The sequence below is a fragment of the Dipodomys spectabilis genome, unplaced genomic scaffold (assembly GCF_019054845.1).
Source record: "Dipodomys spectabilis isolate Male_0828 unplaced genomic scaffold, ASM1905484v1 ptg000004l, whole genome shotgun sequence".
In the NCBI taxonomy this organism is placed as follows: Eukaryota; Metazoa; Chordata; class Mammalia; order Rodentia; family Heteromyidae; genus Dipodomys; species Dipodomys spectabilis.
In genome coordinates, this window is record NW_024870681.1 from 3,463,723 (window position 1) to 3,486,370 (window position 22,648).

General features: G+C 36.9%; 1 protein-coding gene across 6 annotated transcripts in view; it reads left to right on the plus strand.

Moving 5' to 3' along the window:
- Positions 1-22,648, plus strand: part of Nf1 (neurofibromin 1) — a 243,895-nt gene that overhangs the window by 134,868 nt on the left and 86,379 nt on the right. For all 6 annotated transcript variants that reach the window (XM_042691650.1, XM_042691659.1, XM_042691675.1 and 3 more), the window contains 5 exons: positions 1,514-1,672; positions 2,226-2,323; positions 3,526-3,672; positions 7,008-7,154; positions 12,295-12,405. In XM_042691650.1, coding sequence (XP_042547584.1) covers positions 1,514-1,672; positions 2,226-2,323; positions 3,526-3,672; positions 7,008-7,154; positions 12,295-12,405 — 662 coding nt within the window. The remainder of the gene's footprint in view (positions 1-1,513; positions 1,673-2,225; positions 2,324-3,525; positions 3,673-7,007; positions 7,155-12,294; positions 12,406-22,648) is intronic.

Here is a 22,648-nt window from a genome sequence, read left to right on the forward strand (position 1 = left end):
TGAGGATTGCAGTTTGAAGTGGCTATGGCAGGAAAGTCCCTTAGACTCTTACTGCCAGCTAACTACCAAAAAAGCCAGAAGTATAGCTGTGGCTCAAGTGGTAGAATTCTAGCTTTAAAAAAAACTCAGGGATAGCACCTAGACTTTGAGTTCAAGCCCCAATACTGACACATTTCCTCACAACCACGCCTCCCACACACACACACAAAGAAAGTTAGTGTGCTATGTGAATTCATGACACAAAGTATTACTTTATTGAGGCCTAGTGAAGAAGAGTAGAATTGTAATAGTATAGTCTGCACATACATCCCATTTTCTCATCCCACCCCTTCTCAGTATCCTTAAAAACAAAGATTTATCTCTGAAGTCCCAGAATATTGAATTTCATCATTATAATTACTAGCTGGCATATCAAGTTAGCCATATCAAATGAAAAAAATATAAAAGATAAAATATATAATATATATATGTTATATATATTATATATTTATATAAGTATATATAAAAATAAAATTTCAATATAATTTTATTTTAATATATTAAGTTAAAATAAAGGGCCCTGGAAAGAGATGGGAGTTATTCACTTTATCCAATCCAACAGTACACTTTTAATATTTCCTTCAAGAGGAATTTTTTTTTTGGGAGGGGAGGGGTCTGTGTAGTCTTAGGCTGGCCTCAAATTTGAAATTCTTCTGCCTGTACTTCCCAAGTACTAGGATTGTAAGCTTGTGCCGCTCCCTATATCATTCTATTTTAGATGACAGGGTCATGTTTCTTTATAGCATGGCCAACCATTTCCAGTTTCCTTGATTTTTTTTTTTTTTATTTGGCAGAATTGTAGATTGAGGTAGACACAGGCAGTCTGTTTTGGGAGATCCTCTTTTTCTTTTAGGTCTCCAAGAATGTGCATTTCTCCAATTGTTTTAGTAATAGGAAGGTGCTTATATTGGAAAGCATGCTATTGAAGGAGGGAACTGGCAGTAAGTAGCATTGCTTGGAAGTGAGATGTCTTTTCTAGTAGCAGTCAATGAAAAAAAATTGTGTATGGCAAGATTTTTTTTTTTTAATCATGTGTTTATGGTAAACAACAAAGTGGAAATGTTTACTCTTACTTGTGGGATATTTAGGGTATGTGCTATTGGAAACTTAGCTTCACCTTATAAAAATTGACCATTCTTCCACATTTATTAATCTTTTAAAATGTTAATCTTTGTGTGAAATTGAATATTTTTATTGTTCATCTGACTTGTAGTATATACACTAATGATAAAATAAGATCTTTTTTTTCAGTCCTCAAGGAGTTTTCCTATTATAATAAGTACATTGTGCTTGAAAATGATGTAAGATTATATAGTTAAGGATAAACTTTGTTTTCTAATGTTTGGAGGAGAAAAATAGGAAAGTATCATTGTGAGGATTAAGTTTTTGAGCCAAGTTTGACCTTTGAGCTCTTTGGTTCCATTTCTTTATTTTAATTCAGCCTTATACTTAATTCTCAACTCCTTGTTTTTAGGTGGTTAGCCAACGTTTCCCTCAGAACAGCATCGGTGCAGTAGGAAGTGCCATGTTCCTCAGATTTATCAATCCTGCCATTGTCTCACCATATGAAGCAGGGATTTTAGATAAAAAACCACCACCTAGAATTGAAAGAGGCTTGAAGCTAATGTCAAAGGTGAATTATTTTGATAATCTGTTTGCCTCGAATTTCCTTTCTGACTAAATTTTCAGTTTTGTATACTCATAATAGATCCTTTTGAATTTAAGAACCGTTAGATTTATACTGATGAAAAGTAGAATTCTGACATTAATTTACTTTGAAATGTCATGTATATTTCAATTATGGTTTTGTTTTAATTTGGTTATCTTACCGAGTAATTCATTAGGCAGGTTCCTTCTGTCATAGAAAACTACATTAACAAATACCAGCTTCTGAAGATAGTTTTCTGTGTAATTCTGGAATTTTTAAATGGAGACCAAAATGTTGACTATAGAATCTCTTATTAGAATGCATTTAAATATTTAAATATATGGTGTGTATGTTTTAAAATATATGTATGTAATTATTGTAGGTGGAAAGAGTAGAAACAATATCTAGACTAACAGAATAAGAAACAGATTTTAATTGCCAGTAGAAATTGTATTAGACAATTCATCTTTTTTAAATGATAAGTTAATTATCAATATCATATGGTAAATATTCTGATTATTTGTGACTGTTTATTTAGATACTTCAGAGTATTGCCAATCATGTTCTCTTCACTAAAGAAGAACATATGCGGCCTTTTAATGATTTTGTGAAAAGCAACTTTGATTTGGCACGAAGGTAAGCAACCAGATCTTCGTCAGTTGCTGTTTCAGTCAAGTCAAGTTCACTTAATGATATCCATGTACCTGATCTATATTAAGTTTTTCTGTAGGCTTTTTCTTTCCTTTCTAAGAATGTATTCTTATTATAAAAAAAAGGTCATGAAGTGAATTTGGTGATAGTTTCTTAAATTGAAAGCCAGGAGAGATTTTTGATATGTCTAAAATAAAGAACTTGAGTTTGCTATAATATGGGAGTAAGACAGATTCCTTTCCTTAAAAGCAGACCAAATTGGTAAGGGTTATACATAATAGTGTATAATTAAAATTTTTGGTGTTAGAATATTTTTGATATTGTTTGGAGTTGTATGTACATTATAAAGTTGCTGTTTAAGCCAATTAATGTAAAAAGTCATAAGATCTTATGAATAAGTGAGCTGTTGAGGCTTTATGCTTTTAGATTTCTATAACTTAACCAATTGCTTCACTTTTTTGCTGAGTTGACTTAATGGTAAACTAGGGATAATACTGTCTTTACTTTTTATCTGAGTTGACTTAATGGTAAACTAGGGATAATACTGTCTTTTACTGAGTTATTTTTGAAGAAACAAATTAGGTAATTTATGAAAAAGTGCTTTATTGATGTAAATTAATGCCAGAATTCTACTTTTCAACAGTGTAACTCTAAGGCTTCTTAAAATCTAAATTGCCTTGTACAGTTCAGAATTCCAGTTCTTTCTGCTGGGGACATTAGAGCTTAGGAGGTATATTGCTGAACAACAAGCTGTATTGGAGGGAGTGAATAGCAGCAGAGGATTTGGATTCTAACAAATGGACTTTCCATAGTTAAAAGAACCAAGGTTCTGGTCCTGGCTAGGATAGACAGGCTTTGTAACTTTGCTGGAGACAGGGGTGGTCTTTAATTTGATCTGTAGCTCTCTCTCTTTGTCTGTAAAATACTACCTTCTTTCCAGATTTCATCTATCTAATTTTGTAGTTCTCTGACTTCAGAGCCTATTCTGAAGCTGAAGCCAGGTACTATAATTTAAAGTTAAATTTCTCCTTGTTCTTTTGCTTGGTTTAAGGACAATCACTATGTGAACAAGCTTCTTGTGTTTGTAATCTCAGTAACTTCACAAATTATATTTTGTATCAATTTAATTCACACATAGGTATGAGTATATTTTGTGTTGAAAATTCTACTCACTTTGCTTTTTAAAGGTTTTTCCTTGATATGGCATCAGATTGTCCCACAAGTGATGCAGTAAACCATAGTCTTTCCTTCATCAGTGATGGCAATGTGCTTGCTTTACATCGTCTGCTTTGGAACAACCAAGAAAAAATTGGGCAATACCTTTCCAGCAACAGGTACGATTTCTCAGTCATGGGGAAACCAAATACTAAGTTTAAACAATTGGTCATGAATAGTGCCTTTTGCTTTGCATCTTGTTGCAATAAGAATTAGGATTTGGAAAGAGACATGAACTTTTCTTTCTTTTGGTTCTGGGCCTGGGATTTGAACTTTGCTCTTGGGTGTTGTTCCTGAGCTGCTTTTGCTCAAGACTAGTCCTCTGCCACTTGAGTTAGTTTTGTTTCCAGCTTTTTTTGTAGTTTAATGAACAAAAGAGTCTCATAGACTATACTTTGGGGCTAGCTTCTAACTGCAGTCCTCAGATTTCAGCCTCCTGAGTTGCTAAGTTTATAGGTGTGAGCCACCAGTGCCTGGCTGGACTTTTAAAATAAGGCCAATGGTTAAATCATATGAAATTTTAAAAAAACTATAAATATTACTGATTTTTTTCATGTATGGTACTAGGGATTAGACTCAAGTCCTCATGCTTGCTAAGCAAGTGCTTTATCCTTTTGTTTTTAGTTTGCTTTTCAGATAGGGTTACACAGTAACTTTGCCTATGTAGCCTTACACTGAGATCCGCTTGCCTCTGCCTCACTGGCTTCTTTTTTGAGACATGATCTTGAATTAACTTTGTCCTGCTACTTGGGAGACATAGGTAGTTTTGTGGTCCAAGGTCAGCCAGGGTAGAAATTCGAGACTCTTATCTAAAAAATGACTAAAGCAAAAAGGGTAGAAGGTTGGTTGCCTAGCAAGTGTAAGGCTTTGAATTCAAGTTCTGATAATAAATATACAGAAAGAGAAAAAGAGAGAAAGAGAAGAGAAAGGAAAAGACAAGAAAAGGGAGGGAGAGAGGAAGGAAGGAGATAAAGCTTTTTACAGAAAATACCCAATAATTGAATTAACTTCATTATGTTTTCATCAAAGTTCTTTGTAGCATAAATAACTTGGTGTCCTTTTTAGTGTATATATGTTTATAAAGGGCTCAGATTCCTAAGTATAGGGAGTTCCTTTTCAAAAGTAAGTTGCATTCAGACCAATAAAAATGGTTTGCTCATTTGTAAGAAAATTAGGAGACCATAGAGCCAAGGCAGTGGGAGTTTCATCCTTTATGAATTGTAAGTGGATTGAAGTAGACATGGACATTAATGATGCATGCTCCTAAAATAGAAAAGGAAGATGCTCTATCCACATGATTCCAAAAAGTACAGACAGTAACGGATTCACCTAGCTTTAACATTTTTTTTTTTTGTCATTACCAGGGCTTAAATTTAGGATATCCCACTTGATTAGCTTTCATGCTCCTAGCTGTTACTCTGGGGTTTGAGCTTTTTGCTAATTAATTGAAGAATCTCACAGACCTTTCTGACCAGGCTGGCCTTAAACCACAATTTCCACATCTAACCTCCTGAAAAGCTACAATTATAGGTGTGAACCGTGGGATGCTCAGCCAACATACATTTTTCTGTATTAATCAGGTTTTTATAACATTTCATGTTTTGAGAGGGAAAAATTTTATATACACACGTATGTAAAGGCTTCTTTTCAACAATACCATTTCTGTGCTTCTTTCTGTAGACATACCTACTTTCTAAAACCTAGTGGGCATGCTTCTTGGATATATTTTATACTGTTCTGCACATTTATGTGACTAAGGAACTTGCAGTTCTTTGTAACAATTTAGTATGTTTTAAAATATTATAGCAGTAATTGAGCTGGGCACCAATGTCTCGCACTATATAATCCTAGCTACTCAGGAGGCTGAGATATGAGGATGGCATTTCAAGCCAGCTTGGGCTGGAAATTCTGTGAGAATCTTTATTTCCAGTTAACCACCCCAAAAAGCTGGAAGTTACAGGACTGGTACCAAATCAAAAGAAAAGAAATTATAACAATGATATAACCTCTTCAGGCAGCATTCTATTTGAGATTTATTTAGCTTATTAGTATGTGTGCTAATTTTGCACTTCGACAGGATTATGTAACAATATTTCTTTATGTGTATCCTCATCAAAGTTGACATTATTTTGAATAATTGTGCTTATGAAATAGTATCTCATTATTAGTACATATTATTTTACATATTCAATAGTTACTGAAAATTCAGATTTCTTTTTTTTTTTTTTTTTTTTGGGTCCGGTCATGGGGCCTGAACTCTGGGCCTGGGCGCTGTCCCTCAGCTCTTCAGCTCAAGGCTAGGGCTCTACCACTTGAGCCATAGCGCCATCTCTGGCTTTTTTCTTTTTTTGCTTATGTGGTGCTGAGGAATTGAACCCAGGGCCTCAGGCATGCAAGGCAAGCGCTCTACCACTGAGCCACCTTCCCAGCCCGAAAATTCAGATTTCTGAGCTGGAGGTGGTAGTGCATGCCTATACCCTAGTACTTGGGAGGTGGAGACAAGAAGATCAGCCTGAGCTATGTATCAAGACCCTTGCTTGAAAAGAAAATTTAAATTCACCAAATTCTCCTGAATAAACATGTCCATTTTCTAAACATTGATTTGCTAAGACTGATTCTTCTTATCCTGAGAGAAAGTAGATGAGAATGTTAATTTTAAATTCTGATTTATTGAGGCTGGGAAGGTGGCTCAGTGGTAGAGCGCTTGCCTTGCATGCCTGAGGCCCTGGGTTTGATTCCTCAGCACCACATAAGCAAAAAGAAAAAAGCCGGAAGTGGTGTTGTGGCTTAAGTGATAAAGCGCTAGCCTTGAGCTGAAGAGCTGAGGGACACTGCCCAGGCCTAGAGTTCAGGCCCCATGACCAGACCCCCCCCCCCAAAAAAAAAAATTCTGATTTATGGCATATTAGATAATGGTTGTGAATTCTACAGAACACTTAAATTTGAATCAAATGTGAATTTTATAGCATAGGAAATGGCCATATTATTAAACATGTTTCAGCATATACTTATGATCCCTGAAGTGTTTTGGTGATTGAGAATGATACAGGAGTTAAACTTAGATCTTTCTTCTTTGGTGCTCTGTTGTTGGGCCAAAACACTCCCTACCCCCTCTTCTTTGTTTTTTCATTACTGTTTTTGCATAGAGTCTCACACTTTTTGTACTCCTACCTGTACCTCTCATGTACCGTATCTAGCTTATCTGTTGAGACTAGGTGGGAGAGTGTCCTGACCCAACTTTTTTGCACACAGTGCTCTCTGTTTTCATCTCCTGAGAAACTGATACTGCTGGCAGGCACCACCACTACACCCATGCACCCATGAGGTCTTTTTGGTGGTGTTTGCAAATAAAAGGAACCGTCAATAAGAAGAAAAGCAACAAATAACAGTTTAAAGAAATACGTTGTACTGTTCAATGTGATCTACTACTTTCTAAGTAGTTTGCTTTATCTAGGGATCATAAAGCTGTTGGAAGACGACCTTTTGATAAGATGGCAACACTTCTTGCATACCTGGGTCCTCCAGAGCACAAGCCTGTGGCAGATACACATTGGTCCAGCCTTAACCTTACCAGTTCAAAGTTTGAAGAATTTATGACTAGGTAAAGCACAATTTTGAAGTGTTGATTGCTTTCTTTTTGATTAACAAAGTTTACCACCAGGCTGCTTATTAAATATTCTTGCATTTTTGATAGATTATCCAGAAAGATGTACCTAGTAATAACTTGAACATGTTTTATATTCCATCTTTTTTCTCCTGTCCTAAATATGAAATGTATATAGTGCTAAATTACACATCTTGTCTTATAAAAACAGTAGTGTTTGGCTAACTAATAGCTTATTATCTTGCTTTGGTCTGTTTTTGCAATTAATACTTAATGAAGATATGTAGACGATACTAGTTTCATATTATAGTTATGGAAAATGTAACTCAATATGAATAATTGATTTGCCTATGTTCACACAACTGACTCATGGGTCTTTTGGTTTTAAGTGCTAGACTCTCTGCTGCAGTATTAGACTATTCTTCAGAATTCTTATGAAAGTTACAATGGTTTTAACTTGTTTTAGACTAAGATTAAGAAAATATTGCTATAACACTTCTTTGGGCATTTGTTTGAAATTTGATTTGGAGGGATTTAGTTTGTGATTCTTACTCCTAGATATGCTGATGTTACAGTGAAGGTGGTTTGTTTAATCTTTTAGTTCTTTTTTTTTTTTTTGTCTTTTTGTTTTCTTTTAGTATGCGGCTCAAACCCAGGGTCTTGCTAGACATGTAATCTGCCACTGAATTCCACTTTATTCTAAATCCTTTACATTTTAAAGTACCTCTCATGGTATTTTTATAATTAGTAAGGGCTCCATAGTGGCTTGGAGTTGAATGCTTCATTTATATCATATTCCAGAAGCAAAAAATGTTTACTGGAGAAGCTGCTGTTTAGAGGGTAGTTTACTAGGGATGTCATTAACTCAAGAGGTTTCTGTCAGGCAAGCATAAGGCCTTGAGTTCAAACCCAAGTACCACCAACAAAATGAAGTTGGTTCACATTGCAGATTTGGTTGTAATATGCCTTGCTTTGTAAGTGTCTGTTATTAATCATTTTATGTTACACATAGGTTATTTTTGTACATAGGATTCTGGCTCATTTATATTACTAAAATATATTAATACATAAAAGAACTTACAAGAAGACTTTAACTCTTATTTCCTTCATGAGGAGCTAAAATTGCTAAAATTTTTTAAAAATAACATGAGCCGGGCGCTGGTGGCTCACGCCTGTAATCCTAGCTACTCAGGAGGCTGAGATCTGAGGATCGCGGTTCAAAGCCAGCCCGGGCAGGAGAGACCGTGAGACTCCTATCTCCAATAAACCACCAGAAAACCGGAAGTGGCGCTGTAGCTCAAGTGGTAGAGCGCTCGCCTTGAGCTGAGGAGCTGAGGGACAGCGCCCAGGCCCAGAGTTCAAGCCCCACGACCGACCCAAAAAAAAAAAAAAAAAAAAAAAAAAAAAAAAAATAACATGAATCTGTAATATCCTTTTCAACTTTGTGTGTATGTGTACACACACATGCTTGTGCCAATACTGGGACTTGAACTCAGGGCATTTGGCTCTCCTTTAGCTATTACTTGACCACTTGAACTACACACCTCCACTTTTGACTTAGTTTTTATTTTTAGCTCTGTTAGAACTTCCTCAGTAACCAGTGTTTATTCATATACAGTTAGGGAGTATTTTCCACAGAAAAGTTTCACATTACCTAACTGAGAATTACATAGTAGAAAAATATAAAACTTTTTTGTTTTTCTGGTCCTGGGGCTTGAACTCAAGGCCTGTCTGTCCCTGACCTTTTGCTCAAGGGCTAATGCTCTACCATTTGAGCCACAGGGCCACTTCTGGCCTTTTCTGAGTAGTTTATGGAATTAAGAGTCTCAGGGAGGGGCTAGGAAGGTGGCTCAGTGGTAGAGCACTTGCCTTGCATGCCTGAGGCCCTGGGTTTGATTCCTCAGCACCACATAAGCAAAAAGAAAAAAGCCGGAAGTGGCACTGTGGCTCAAGTGGTAGAGTGCTAGCCTTGAGCTGAAGAGCTGAGGGACAGCGCCCCAGAGTTCAGGCCCCACAACTGGACCCCCCCCCCCCCCAAAAAAAAAAAAAAAAAAGAGTCTCAGGGACTTTCCTGCCCAGGCTGGCTTCAAACTGGGCTCCTCATATTTCAGCCTCCTGAGTAGTTAGGATTGCAGGTGTGAGTTACTGACACCTGGCAAAATATAAAACTTTCTTTTTCTTTATTGAGATTAAGTGATTACATAAATTTCACAAATTTCACAATACTGTGGGATAGTGGTACTTAGCTTAAAATCACAACCACATTTTAACCTTCACAAGGCAAATTGTCATTATCATGGTCTATAAAGCTTATGAACTCTACAAACTTTGATACTACAACTATCTTTTCTAAATCAGGTGATACATAAATTTCTTTCCTTTTGCTTAAGCTATTTGCTGTAAGCTATTCTCTCTTTTTCTCATTCCCTCCCTCCCATCACTGCCCTTGAGTTGCTTAGTTCTCTTTCATCATCATCAATGTCCATTGCAGCTGATGGGCCCCTCCGTTGTATTTTTTCACCTGTTTCCCTCTGATTCTGTACCCTCCTCTTAGCTTTCCTTAGCTGTGCAAATGTATATAGTATATATGAGGTCAAGAACATGGAGTCATCTAAAAATGATACGACAAATTAAGAAGAGGTCCTTTGTTTCTTGAGTCCTATTTACTTTGTCATATCTCATTGTGTTTTGAATTTAACATCCACATAACAGGGAGACCATGTGCTGTTTGTCTCTCTGATTTTGGCTTATTTCGCTCAACATGATCTGTTCTGGTTCCACCCATTTCTCTGTGAATGCCATTATTTTGTCCTGTCTAATGGCTGCATAATATTCCATTGGATCCATTCATCTGTAGTGGGGTATCTGGATTGTTTCCATGTCTTGGTTATTGTGAACTGTGCAGCAATGAACATGGACATGTGTCCTTGTATCCTGGTTCCTAGGACTGGTCTGCCCAGGAAAGGTCTATATTTAGTTGTTTTGTTTTGTTTGTTTTGTTTTGTTTTGTTTTTCCCCAGTCCTGGGGCTTGAACGTACAGCCTGGGCACTGTCCCTGAGCTTCTTTTGCTCAACGCTGGTACTCTAGCCCTTGAGCAATAACACCCCTTTTGGCCTTTTCTGTTTATGTGGTACTGAGAAATCAAACCCAGGGCTTCATGCATGCTAGGCAAGCACTCTACCACTGAACCACCTTCCCAGCCCTATATTTAGTTTTCTGAGGAACCTCCAGGATGCTTTCCAGAGTGGTTGTGTTAGTTTACATTACTACCAGCAGTGCAATAGGGTTCCTTCTTCTCTGCATCCCCACCTGCAATTGTAATTGTCTGAATTTAGGATAGAGGCCATTCTCATCAGAGTAAGGTGGTATCTCAGGGTTGTCTTTATTTGCATTTCTTTTATGGCCAGGGATGATGAACATTTCTTCATATGTTTCTTTGCCATTTTTATCTCTTCTTAGAAGTCTCTCTTTAGCTTCCTTGCCCATTTATGATTGGTTTGGGAGGGATTAGTTTCTTGAGTTCCCTGTATATAATGGATTTTAGGCCCTTGTCTGATATATTGCTGGCAAATATTTTTTTCCCAATTGGTTGACTGTCTTTCTAGTTTGATAGCTATGTCTTTAGCTGTGCAGAAATTTTTTATTTTAAGGTAGTTCCACTTGTTGAGTCTCCAATTTGTTGTGACCCTGGGACTCGTTCAGGAAGTTCTTGCCTGTGCTTCTAAGTACTAGTGTCTCTCCTACTCTGTCCTGCAGTAGTTTCAGAGTTTCAGGTTTGATGGTTGAGATCTTTAATCCATTTTGAGTTGGTGTTAGTGCATGATGACAGGCTAAAATCCACTTTTAGTTTTCTGCATGTGTCTGCACAGTTTTCCCAGCATCAGTAGTTGAAGAGGCTATGTTTTTTCCACTGTCTCTCTTTGGCTCTTTTGTCAAATATCAGCTGACTTAAGTATGTGGTTTTATTTCTGGCTTTTCTATTTCATTGGTCTTTGGGTCTGTTTTTGTGCCAATACCAAGCTGTTTTTGTTATTATAGCTCTATAGTAGAGCTTGAAATCTGGTATTGTGATACCTCCTGTGTTGTTTCTTTTGCCTAGAATTTCTTTGGCTATTCTAGGTTGTTTGTTGTTCCATATGAATTTTTTAGATTGTTTTCTCTATTTCAGTAAAGACCGTCATTGGGATTTTGATGGATATTGCATTAAATTTGTATATCATTTTTTGCAGTATGGCCATTTTCATGATACTGATTCTACCTCTCCATGAACATGGAAGGTCTTTCCATTTCCTGGTGTCCTCTCTGATTTCTTTCTTTAGACTTTTTGTAGTTTGCATTAGACAGGTCCTTTATATCTTTGGTTAATTCCTAGGTTTTGTTTTTTTTTTAGGTTATTGTGAAAGGGGTTGTTTTCCTGATTTCCCTTTCTGATTGTACATTGTTGTATACAGAAAGGCAACTGATTTTTGTGGGTTTTGTATCCTGCTGCTTTGCCAAAGTGGTTTATAAGTTCTAGGAGTTTGGGAGTGGAGTTTTTGGGGTCATTTAGGTATAAGATTATGTTTAATTTCTCCCTTCCCTATGTGGATTCTTTTAATGTTCTTTTCTTGCCTAATTGCTCTGGTTAAGGACTCCAGAACTATATTGAAGAGGAATGGAGAGAATGGGTATCCTTGCCTTGTTCCTATTTTAGGGGAGTTGGTTTTAGTTTTTCCTCAATTAGTATGAAATTGGCTGTTGGTCTGTCATATATGGCTTTTATTGTTTTAAAGAATGTTCCTTCTATTCCTATTTTCACCAGAGCTTTTAACATGAATGGGTGTTGTATTTTTGTCAAAAATCTTTTCTCCATCAATAGAGTTAATCATGTGATTCTTGACCGTGGCTCTGTTGATATGATGAATTATATTTATGGATTTATGTATGTTAAACCAACCTTGCATCTCTGGGATGAAGCCTACTTGGTATGATTTTTTTTTTATTTGTTTCTGGATTCTGTTAGCTAAAATTTTATTGAGGAGCTTTGAATCATGAAAATGCTTTTGGTGCCAAATTTCTCTTCAGAAAGCCTGTTGCTTTTATAATACATTTTATCTTTGATTTAGCATGTAAGCTTCTAAATCTCTTTTCTTTTAGACATCAAGTACATGAAAAAGAAGAGTTCAAGGCTTTGAAAACATTAAGTATTTTCTACCAAGCTGGCACTTCCAAAGCAGGGAACCCTATTTTTTATTATGTTGCACGAAGGTAAGAAACAGTACGTTTTAGTCTCTCTTAACCAAGTTTTGAAAAGGACAACCACTGTAGAGAAATGCCACGGCAGTTTTGATTCCTCCCTCCCCGCCCTCTCTCCACTTTGGATTAATAGGACTTGAAGACAGATTTATCTGGGAGCATAGCTAGATAATGAACCATTTGTCTTTAAATGCTGTTGAGTATATTAGGAATTGCTTTTCAGATCACTTACATAGTTATTTTCCTTTCCTACTTGAGGTTTAAAATACTGCCTGCAATGGATTAATTAAATCAGTGAAAAATGACAAAGAACCTTTATTTTCAAGTATATTCTGGTTTATTAGTACCTAAAACATGATCATCAGAAGCTTTTCTTCATTTTCAAGAAGAAATGAGGGCTGGGAAGGTGGCTCAGTGGTAGAGTGCTTGCCTTGCATGCATGAGGCCCTGGTTTTGATTTCTCAGCACCACTTAGGCAGACAAAGCTGGAAGTGGTGCTGTGGCTCAAGTGGTAGAGCACTAGCCTTGAGCTGAAGAGCTGAAGGACAGCACCCAAGCTCTGAGTTCAGGGCCTACAACTGGCAAAAAGAAAAAAAAAGAATGAAACTTTTAAGAGCCTATTTCTGAGAACTTGTAGAACTCTGAAGCTGGTAGATGGTCCAAGCAACAGCCTTGAAATGATTGTCTATTTGACTAGTTCCTATAACACCTTCTAGATAAGCTACTCCTTCATGATAGTAGTGATGTTTGTAATGGTATGCCTGCTATGTGTCTTTTTTTGTATAATTCTGCCTGACTTTTGTGGGGATAGGAGAAAAGAGAAGGGTTCTGGATCACACTCAGGACCTTGTGTATGCTAGGCAAGTACTTTACAATTGACCTAAATCCCTAGCCTTTGTTTTGTTTTTATTTTTTTTGAGACAAGGTCTCCCTTGTAATCTAGGCTGGCCTTGAGCTTGTTATATAGCCCAGATGGCCATAAATTCTCCCAAGGCTATGATTATAGGTATGTGACCACTGTACCTGGTGGCTCTGCCTGCCTTTTATTAACTAGTCTATGATGTTATTTGATCAGTTTTACTTCTTACTTGATATAAATTCCTATGTTGACATAAAGCCACAAGTTGAACTTTTAGGACAATGTGATATAATACAGAAAACACTCACTTTGGAATCTTAGTGACTAAGTTTAGTGTTAATTATGCTATTCATTAAGATTTGATTATTCTAATTACCCCGTATTTAATAGAAATTGAGGAATTGTATCTGTAGATTTAGTGGCTCTGGGTGGTAAAAACCTGCCTCTCTGTAGGAAACAAATTGAGATTGAGAAGTAGCAGTATGGAAGGTAAAAAACAAAAGGAGAAAGAAGGAAATCTTTTTAAATTGGGTAATTCAGATATCCAAAAATTGCTTTTATCCTTACTATGATAATCCTCTCACCAAATATCAGTCACTGTTTCTAAATTGTCTTAGAATAATTTGCTTTTTCTTTTGCCTTTGAGATGAACTATATTTGTATTCCACCCTTAATCTTACTATAATATTGTCAGATATTTTGACTTTTCCCTATTTTGTCAGTAGATCAGGTCTATAGTCCTAGCATTTTAAGCTTTAATCTATAATCCCAGCTTTCACCCTGAGCTGCCACATTAAAATCTAGGGGCAAGAGCTAATTTATTTAATAAATACCTCAAATGATTCATTTATAGTCAGTTTATCCTGCTGAGTCATGTATTTAGTAGCATAACTAGTAAGGATCAGAATTAGACTAGACAGTGATTGTACTTGTAATCTCTACTCAAAGGTAGAAATTGGGAGGACTGAGGTTTGAAGCCAGCCTGGGCAAAAAAAATAAAGTTTGAGACTAACTCAGACAATATCTAGGGATGTTGGTGTGCATCTGTTATCCTAGCTACAAGAGAAGCATAAATAGGATGTGTCTAGCCCAGACCAGCTCAGCCCAGACCAGCCCAGATATAAATCCCACAGAATAAACACAAGTAAAGTAAAAAGAGCTGGGGGTATGGCAACGTGGTCTGCCTAACAAGCTAAAAGCTCTGAATTCAACTCCTAGGATCACCAAAAAGGAATATAAACCAACAGAATAAAATAAAATCAGAATGGCACTCAAAACCTAATCCCAGGGCTGGGAAGGTGGCTCAGTGGAAGAGTGATTGCCTTGGATGCATGAAGCCCTAGGCTCCATTCCACAGCATCACATAAGCAGAAAAAAGCCAGAAGTGGCACTGAGGCTCAAGTTGGTAGAGCTCTAGCCTTGAGCTGAAAGCTGAGAGACAGTGCCCAGGCCGAGTTCAGACCCCACAACCAACCCCCGTCCCCCCCGCCCAAAAAAAAACAACTAACCTCAAGGTCCTAACTCTACTATTAATAACATAACTATTATAGTTAATATACTAAGTACTAAATCAACTTTCGTAGATAGTCATAACCATAGAATTTCAGCCAACAGTTATGAGCACATTTTTTTTGGGGGGGGTCCAGTTGTGGGGCCTGAACTCTGGGCCTGGGTGCTGTCCCTCAGCTCTTCAGCTCAAGGCTAGTACTCTACCTCTTGAGCCACAGCGCCACTTGAAACACAAGTCAAGAATTTACTCAAGATAATATTGAATGAAGGAAGCAGTGACATTATCAAGAAACATTGTTCTCATAACCTTAATTATGGAATTGTAACTCCTTTATTCAACTACTTGATAACATTTTTGAAAGATAATTTTATCATTGGCGCGACAGTATTCTATATTATAAATGTTAACAGAATTAGTCTCTTTCTCACTAGAATAACATATTACAATTACACATTCATGAAATATGATAATACAAATGGGTATGCTGTTTTGAAAAGGACTGTTGGTCTGTTTAATTTTAAAAACACACACACACACAAAGTTTCTCTTATCCAATAATTACCTCATTTACTACCTCCTCCCTTTGATTAAATACTACTGCATAATTTTTCATACCTTCAGTATAAACAGCTCAGTTTTAATTCAGCTTTGCAAACATTTAAAGGACAAATAGGACATTTTGCTTATTTTGCCTTTAATAAAATAGTGCAACTTTTTAATAAGCAAAGAGACTATATCATGTTTAAACTTACACATTAAAAAAAATTGCACACAACCAAATCACAGTAGGATACTTGATAAGTAGTAAATTGAAAGTTTGTAATCTGTTGTCATTCAACAGGTAATAAGGAACTGAAATGACCATTCAGGTAATTGAAGTTTACTTCAGCCTGAGTACAAATAAAACTGCAAAATAATTACAGAGAAAAGGAAGTGAATGTTGAACATTGGATTGAGTATCATACTACCATTTTTCACAGTCTTTATAGTCATATAGATGAAAGTACTTTTGGTTATATTGGAAATCTGTGTCAACTTTGAACTCAGAGTTATCTGGGAATTTACAGTGGTCATGAGAGTCAGATTTACCCTAGGACTGAAGCTCTCTCTAGGATTTGAATTGGTCACATCATTTAGGCTTGTCCTTGGATTTGGGCTTATGCTGAGATTTGGACTTGTTCTGGAAGTAGGGCTCATCCTGGGACTTGAGTCTTCGGTAGCATTAGAGGTCGTTGGTGTTGAAATTGTTTCCAAAATGTGAAAAAACAGGAGAAGCAGGCTGATGGTAAGGGATTGCTTGAACATCATTTTCCTCTGCCTTAAAATAATTATATAAATTTAGTCCAATACTTGGATCATAAATGGGCAAGACTATTCTTGATTGATTTGTGTTATATAAATGTACTTTTTCATTGTTGACTAGTAAACAAATAACAAATTTTCTTTCATAATATCTGACAAAAGACTCCCCTTTTTTCTTTTTCTTTTTCTTTTCTTTTTTTTTTTTTGTGTGAGTACTGAGCTTCAACTCAGTACCTTGAAAGCAGTTTATTTCACTTACAGTTGGCACTCTACTGCTTGAGCCATGTCTCTGGCCTGGCATTTATGCTTTTTAATTAGAGAGTCTTGAAGATGATTTGTTCTAACTGTCCTTAGAGCTCAACCTCCTGAGTAAATAGGATTACAGTGGTGAGCCACTGATACCTGGTTTAATGGGGCTGTTTTCCATCTGAGTTTCCCAACTTAAGGCATAATCAGTCAAAAGACTAAAAATGAGCTTAATTATATTTTTCTATTAAAGAAAAGAAAAACTAAACCTAATGTTTAGCTGATGTAGTATGTGTGATTGAGGTCATTGTATAAAATAGGGTTGGGCAAAGAATGAGAGACTGCTTGGGAAGATAAAGTAACAAAATCAGGAATGAAACATTTTTCTCTAGATTACCTGTGACTTTTAACAATTTCATATTTAAGCTCAGGTCACAAATTAGGATATCACTTGTAAATATTTATGCCAAAAAATGAAAGAAGCTAAAACAAAAGAAAGAAGCTAAAACAAATTATCTCCCTCAATGCTGAGATTTCCTTCATCCTCCTCATTGAACCAAAAAACATCCAAGATTTTAGATTTTACAGCTTTTAAGACAGAAAGAAATTTAGAATTGATCAAAATCAACTCCTTTCTTATGTAAGTGGATGCACACAAGAACTATACTTATCTGAAGGTACATTTCTAAAAATAATCAGAACTAGACTTTGAGTCTTTTTTTTTTTTTTGCTTGTTTGTTTGTTTGGTGTTTGAACTCAGGGATTTGCACTCTTGGTTGTTTTTTTTTCCACTCAAATCTGGGAGGCACTCTACCATTTGAGCCACAGCTCGCTTCCAGCTCCACTTCCACTAGTGATAAGAGTCCCTCAGATTTGTCTACCCAGGCTTTGAACTGGGATTCTCAGATCTCAGTCTCCTGAGTAAGTACGATTACAAATATGAGGTATAGGCACTTTGCCAAATCTGAATCTTTTTTTAAACCATGTTAATTAATAAACCAAGCAGTATTTGCATAATATCTGTATTTCATAACCAGAAAAAAAGCACAGTCTCAGAAATATTCCACCATGCACTGACAATGAAACAGTAGCTACTGGACAAGGAACAGATATCTGCTGAGGCTCTTAGGGCAATTGTAATTAACTAGATATCTTTATTTGTATATTTTCACTCCTGTCCTATATCCTGCACTAAGTTGGTGAACTTGTTTTAATGAGTATATGAAAGTGACCAAAGCTGACCTAACATCAGAGGCCCCATTGTTGCTGTGTACTGACCTGAATTTTAATTGTGTACTAGATTCTTTAATTGCACAGAAATGTGCTAGAGAAGGGAATTGATTTTATGTATTTATGTGTGTATGTATGCATTTATTTATTTATTTATTTTGCTAGTCCTGGTTCTTGAACTCAGGACCTGGGTGCTATGCGCTATCTCTGAGCCTCTTTGTGTTCAAGGCTAGTGCTCTGCCACATGAGCCAAGGCACCACTTCTGGCTTTTTCTGTGTAATTTATTGGAGATAAGAGTCTTACTGACTTTTCTTCGCAGGCTAGCTTTGAACTGTGATCCTCAGATCTCAGCCTCCTGAGTTGCTAGGATTACAAGCATGAACCACCAACACCTGGCTGAGAAGAGAATAGATTTTTAAGTGGCAATGGATTTTTTCCCCCATATGTATTCACATGCAGTATTCAGTGCTGGATACTATGGCCCCCAATGTTTACAAAGAGTCACAATTTAATCTGGGCACTAGTGGCTCACACCTATAATATTAGCTGCTCAGGAGACTAAGTTCTGAGGATCCCAGTTTGAAGCCAGCCCAGGCAGCACCGTTCACTTATCTCTAATTAACCAGCAAAAAAGCTGAGAAATCTGAATCTTATTCTGTTGTTCTTTAGTAGATATAGACTATAAAGACATAATATAGTCATGTGCCAAGTGTGATAATAAATTATTTTTTACAGGAAGACTGGCTTCTTTTAAACCTATATTTAAGTCTGATCAATAGCATGCTACACCAAGATAATTTAGCTTGTGCTGGACATGATTAAATATTGTAATGCCTAAACACACTTAAAAAAAATTAAGACAGAGTCTCTTTGAACTTCTGTTTTAGACTTCTGGTGCTAGAATTATAGGCCTGTACTATTGTAAATTTTTTAACTTAAAGTTCAAACTGTAGCAGGGCTTCAGTGACTTAGGCCTGTAATCCTAACTATCAGGGCTGAGATAAGAAGATCATGGTTCAAAGCCAGCCCAGGCAGCAAAGTCCAGGGAACTCTTATCCAATTAACCACTAGAAAACTGAAAGTGGTGCTATGGCTCAAAGTGGTAGAGTGCTAGCCTTGAGGGAAAAAGCTCAAAGACAGCTCCCAGATCCTAAATTCAAACCCCATGACCAACAACAATAGCAAAAAAAAGTTCAAACTTCAAGTTTATGAATTCTAATACATAAAAGAACTTACATTTTTCTCTAATAGGCAATTCAGAAAATTACAAGTTAATATTACCTTGATTCTTGTGAAGATTATGAAGTAACTCTATCTCTAGTATCCAGTAGGATCTATTTCTGATAGGCAATCTAATTTCTCGCTCACTGCTGTTGTTTAAATACAATTAGTGAGGAAGTCATGTGCTCCAAACTTGGCATATTATTTGCCCTCTGGAAGTATCCAGCTGAGTGTTTTCCAAACAACTGGTATATACAGAGGAACTTTGGTAGAGCTGTAGGAATACAAATGAAGTCTTTCTGAAATCGACTTACTTATTTAAAGAATCCAGCAAATACCTTTTTGTTATTTCTTTCATCTGGTATTTATGTTGGTTATTTTCCCTTAACTGAAATAACTCTAGTCAGATAAATATACTGTATTGCTTTGACTATTATGGTTTAAAATTAAGTATGTTAAAGCTGTATATTTTCTTTTTTAAGAAAAGTTTGATTATTACAAAGGTTATGTACAGAGGGGTTACAGCTACATAAGTCAGGCAAAGATTACATTTCTTTTTGGACATTGTTACCCTTTCCCACACTCTGCCCAGCTTTTTCCATCTCCCCACAAGTTGTAGTTATTTTCTTTTTTCTTAAGTGCATAATAAGCAAATTTATTTTAGAATTTATATGAAAAGTAAGTAGAAAATACATGTTACTGTTAGCAGGAAGTCCTGGATGTCAATACAACCTTGATATGCTACAGTTTGCCTTTTAGTATGGCCCTCATACTTGTTTTCAAAAGTTTACAGTTATAAGTAGCCTTAGATGTAGCCTTAGCAAGAGATTAAAAAAAGACTAGTTCTTAGCTTAACTACATCAGTCTCACAAGAAAAATTATCATATTTCATGAAAATTGATAACAGGACTATAAAATTTTCAGACTTTTAAAACAAGTAAAACAAGGGGCTGGGAGTGTGGCTTAGTGGTATACTGCTTGCCTAGCATGTGTGAAGCCCTGGGTTTCATTCCTCAGTACTACGTAGACAGAAAAGGCCAGAAGTGGCGCTGCGGCTCAAGTGCTAGAGTGCTAGCTTGAGCAAAAGAACCTCAGGAACAGTGCCCATGCCTTGAGTTCAAACCCCAGGACTGGCAAAAACAAAACAAAATATTTTCTTTTTCTTTCTTTTTTTTTTTTTTTTGTTGGTTGTGGGGCTTGAACTTTGGGCTTAGGCACTTTCCCTCAGCTTTTCACCTTAAGGCAAGTGCCCTACTGTTTGAGCCACAGTGCCACTTCCAGTTTTCTAGTGGTTTATTGGAGATAATATTTTCTTTTTTATATACGTATTTTATAGTGTAGTTTCTAGCTATCCGTGTTTTGAAGTTTTCAAAATAATTCAAGACTATAGCATTCCAGGATGAAATTGATTTTGGTGAATAAAGTAGCCTCTTAACAAAAAAGCCGTATTCATATCAATTTAATAACAAATTTATAGCCAGGCACTTGTGGTTCACGCATGTAATCCTAGCTGCTCAGGAGGCTGAGATCTGAGGATCATGGTTCAAAGCCAGCCCCGGGCAGAAAAGTCTGTGAGACTCTTATCTTCAATTAACCATCAGAAAACCAGAAGTGGTGCTGTGGCTCAAGTGGTACAACACTAGCCTTGAGCACAAGAGCTGAGGGACAGAGCCCAGGCCCTGAGTTCAGGTCCCACAACTGGGGGAAAAACTTTATTTATTTATTTATTTTTGGGTCCGGTTGTGGGGCCTGAACTCTGGGCCTGGACGCTGTCCCTCAGCTCTTCAGCTCAAGGCTAGCACTCTACCACTTGAGCCACAGCACCACTTCCGGCTTTTTCCTTTTTGCTTACGTGGTGCTGAGGAATCGAACCCAGGGCCTCATGCATGCAAGGCAAGCGCTCTACCACTGAGCCACCTTCCCAGCCCAGGGGGAAAAACTTTATATATGAAAGTAATACTTTCCCATTGAATTCACAAGGTTTTGTGATGGATTTTTTTTTTAAATAGTACTGGAAGTTGGTCTTGCAGGTCAGGAGCTCTGCCACTTGAGCCAAGGCCCCAGCTGGTAGCTTTGGGCTTTAAAAAAAAGTTTATTGGGGCTGGGAAGGTGGCTTAGTGGTAGAGTGCTTGGCTTGCATGCATGAGACCCTGGGTTCAAGTCCTCAGCACCAGATAAGTAGAAAAAGCTCTAAGTGGTAGAGTGTTAGTCTTGAGCTGGAGAGCTCAGGCATAGTGCCCAGGCCCAGAGTTCAGGCCCCATGACCGACAAAAAAAAAGTTTATTAAGCTAAGCAGTGGTGGCTTACACCAGTAATCCTAGCTACTTGGGAGGCTGAGATCTGAGGATCATGGATCATGGTTCAAAGTCAGCTTGAGTTCCTGCCTGTGAGACTCTAGTTTACTACCAAAAAGCTTGAAGTGCAGGTGTGGCTCAAGTGGTACAGTTGAGTTCAAGCCCTGGGACCCATACCAAATATATATATATATATATATATATATATATATATATATATATTTTTTTTTTTTTTTTTTTTTTTTTTTTAACCTGGCATTAAGCAAATTGCTTAAAAGAATTTTGTGTTTTGGTCAGTCCTTTTGTTTGGTAATCAGCAAACAAGGAAGTTGGATTATATTTTCCTAACGTTTTCATCACAGTTGCCAGTACTCAAGTGTTGCAGGATTGTAAACAAGTTGTGGGCATATGAGGAAATCACTAAATGGCAGAAACACAAGTCAGTGCATGTTCCACTAGTTTTACTTTGTATGAAGACTATTTTTCCTTAGAAATAATAGGACAAATGATTGCTCAATCTTAATTTATATGGTACATGTAATAACCTCACTTAAGTGGAGGTTATACCTAATTATGGTTATATCTAAGAAATAAAACCAGCCTCTTGGCAACCAGAATAAATGTTATAAACTAGAGTTCTAATGTGATGGGAAACCAGTCTTTTAGACCCAATGCCCAAACTCCAGGAAGTTCACATGTCAGGTCTGGCCTCTCACCCCTATGTGCCAAATAAAAAGACATGAGGGAGAAAGGGCAGCTATGGGAATACAACACTCTAGTACATTTTTTAGCCATCTTTAGCTGTCATCAGAAGTACAAACATTTGCCTTAGGTTAAATAGGGAGAACTGAATGTAGGGAATGAGTAAGTATGTGTAGTTAAAAGTCCAAGTGAAGGAAGGGATGACATTGTGCAAAAAGAATTGTACTCATTACCTGACTTACAAAACAGAACCCACGTACAACACCTTAATAGTAACAATAAAATTATATTTAAATAAAAATAACAAAAGAACAGTCCCAGGTCAGTAGCAGGTCTAGAGGTGGTAACAGGTGGCAGTCTGATACTCTACTGTTTCAGGATTAACAAGGTGAGGCCTTGTTTCAGTTAGAGAATTTGGTGCCTGGCAGTAGTCTGGATATTTTCTTTGGAGCCTCCAGTCCATCATTTTGCTGGTTAATTGGAATGGTCAGACTGTTCTTCCCAGGCTGATCCTGAACCTGTGATCCTCTTGATCACCACCCCTAAGTAGCTGGGATTATAGTGTGAATCACTGGTCCCAGCTTTTCTTAGTTGTCTTAAGCTCCACTGGTTTTTGAATGATGATGAAGTAAAATTTAAAATTCTGAACTTTCCAGCACTCATCTAGGCATTTAAAAACCACATTGTGTCCTTCTGTAACCCCTATATCCTTCTTGGTTCAAATTTTGTCCAGTGAGATTTAACTCTCAGTACCTTTTTTTGTTTGTTTGTTTTTGGTGCCAGTCCTGCGGTAGGCCTGGGCACTGTCCCTGAGCTCCTTTTGCTCAAGGCTAGCACTCTACCACTTGAACCACAGCTCCACTTCTGGCTTTTTGGTAGTTTATTTGAGA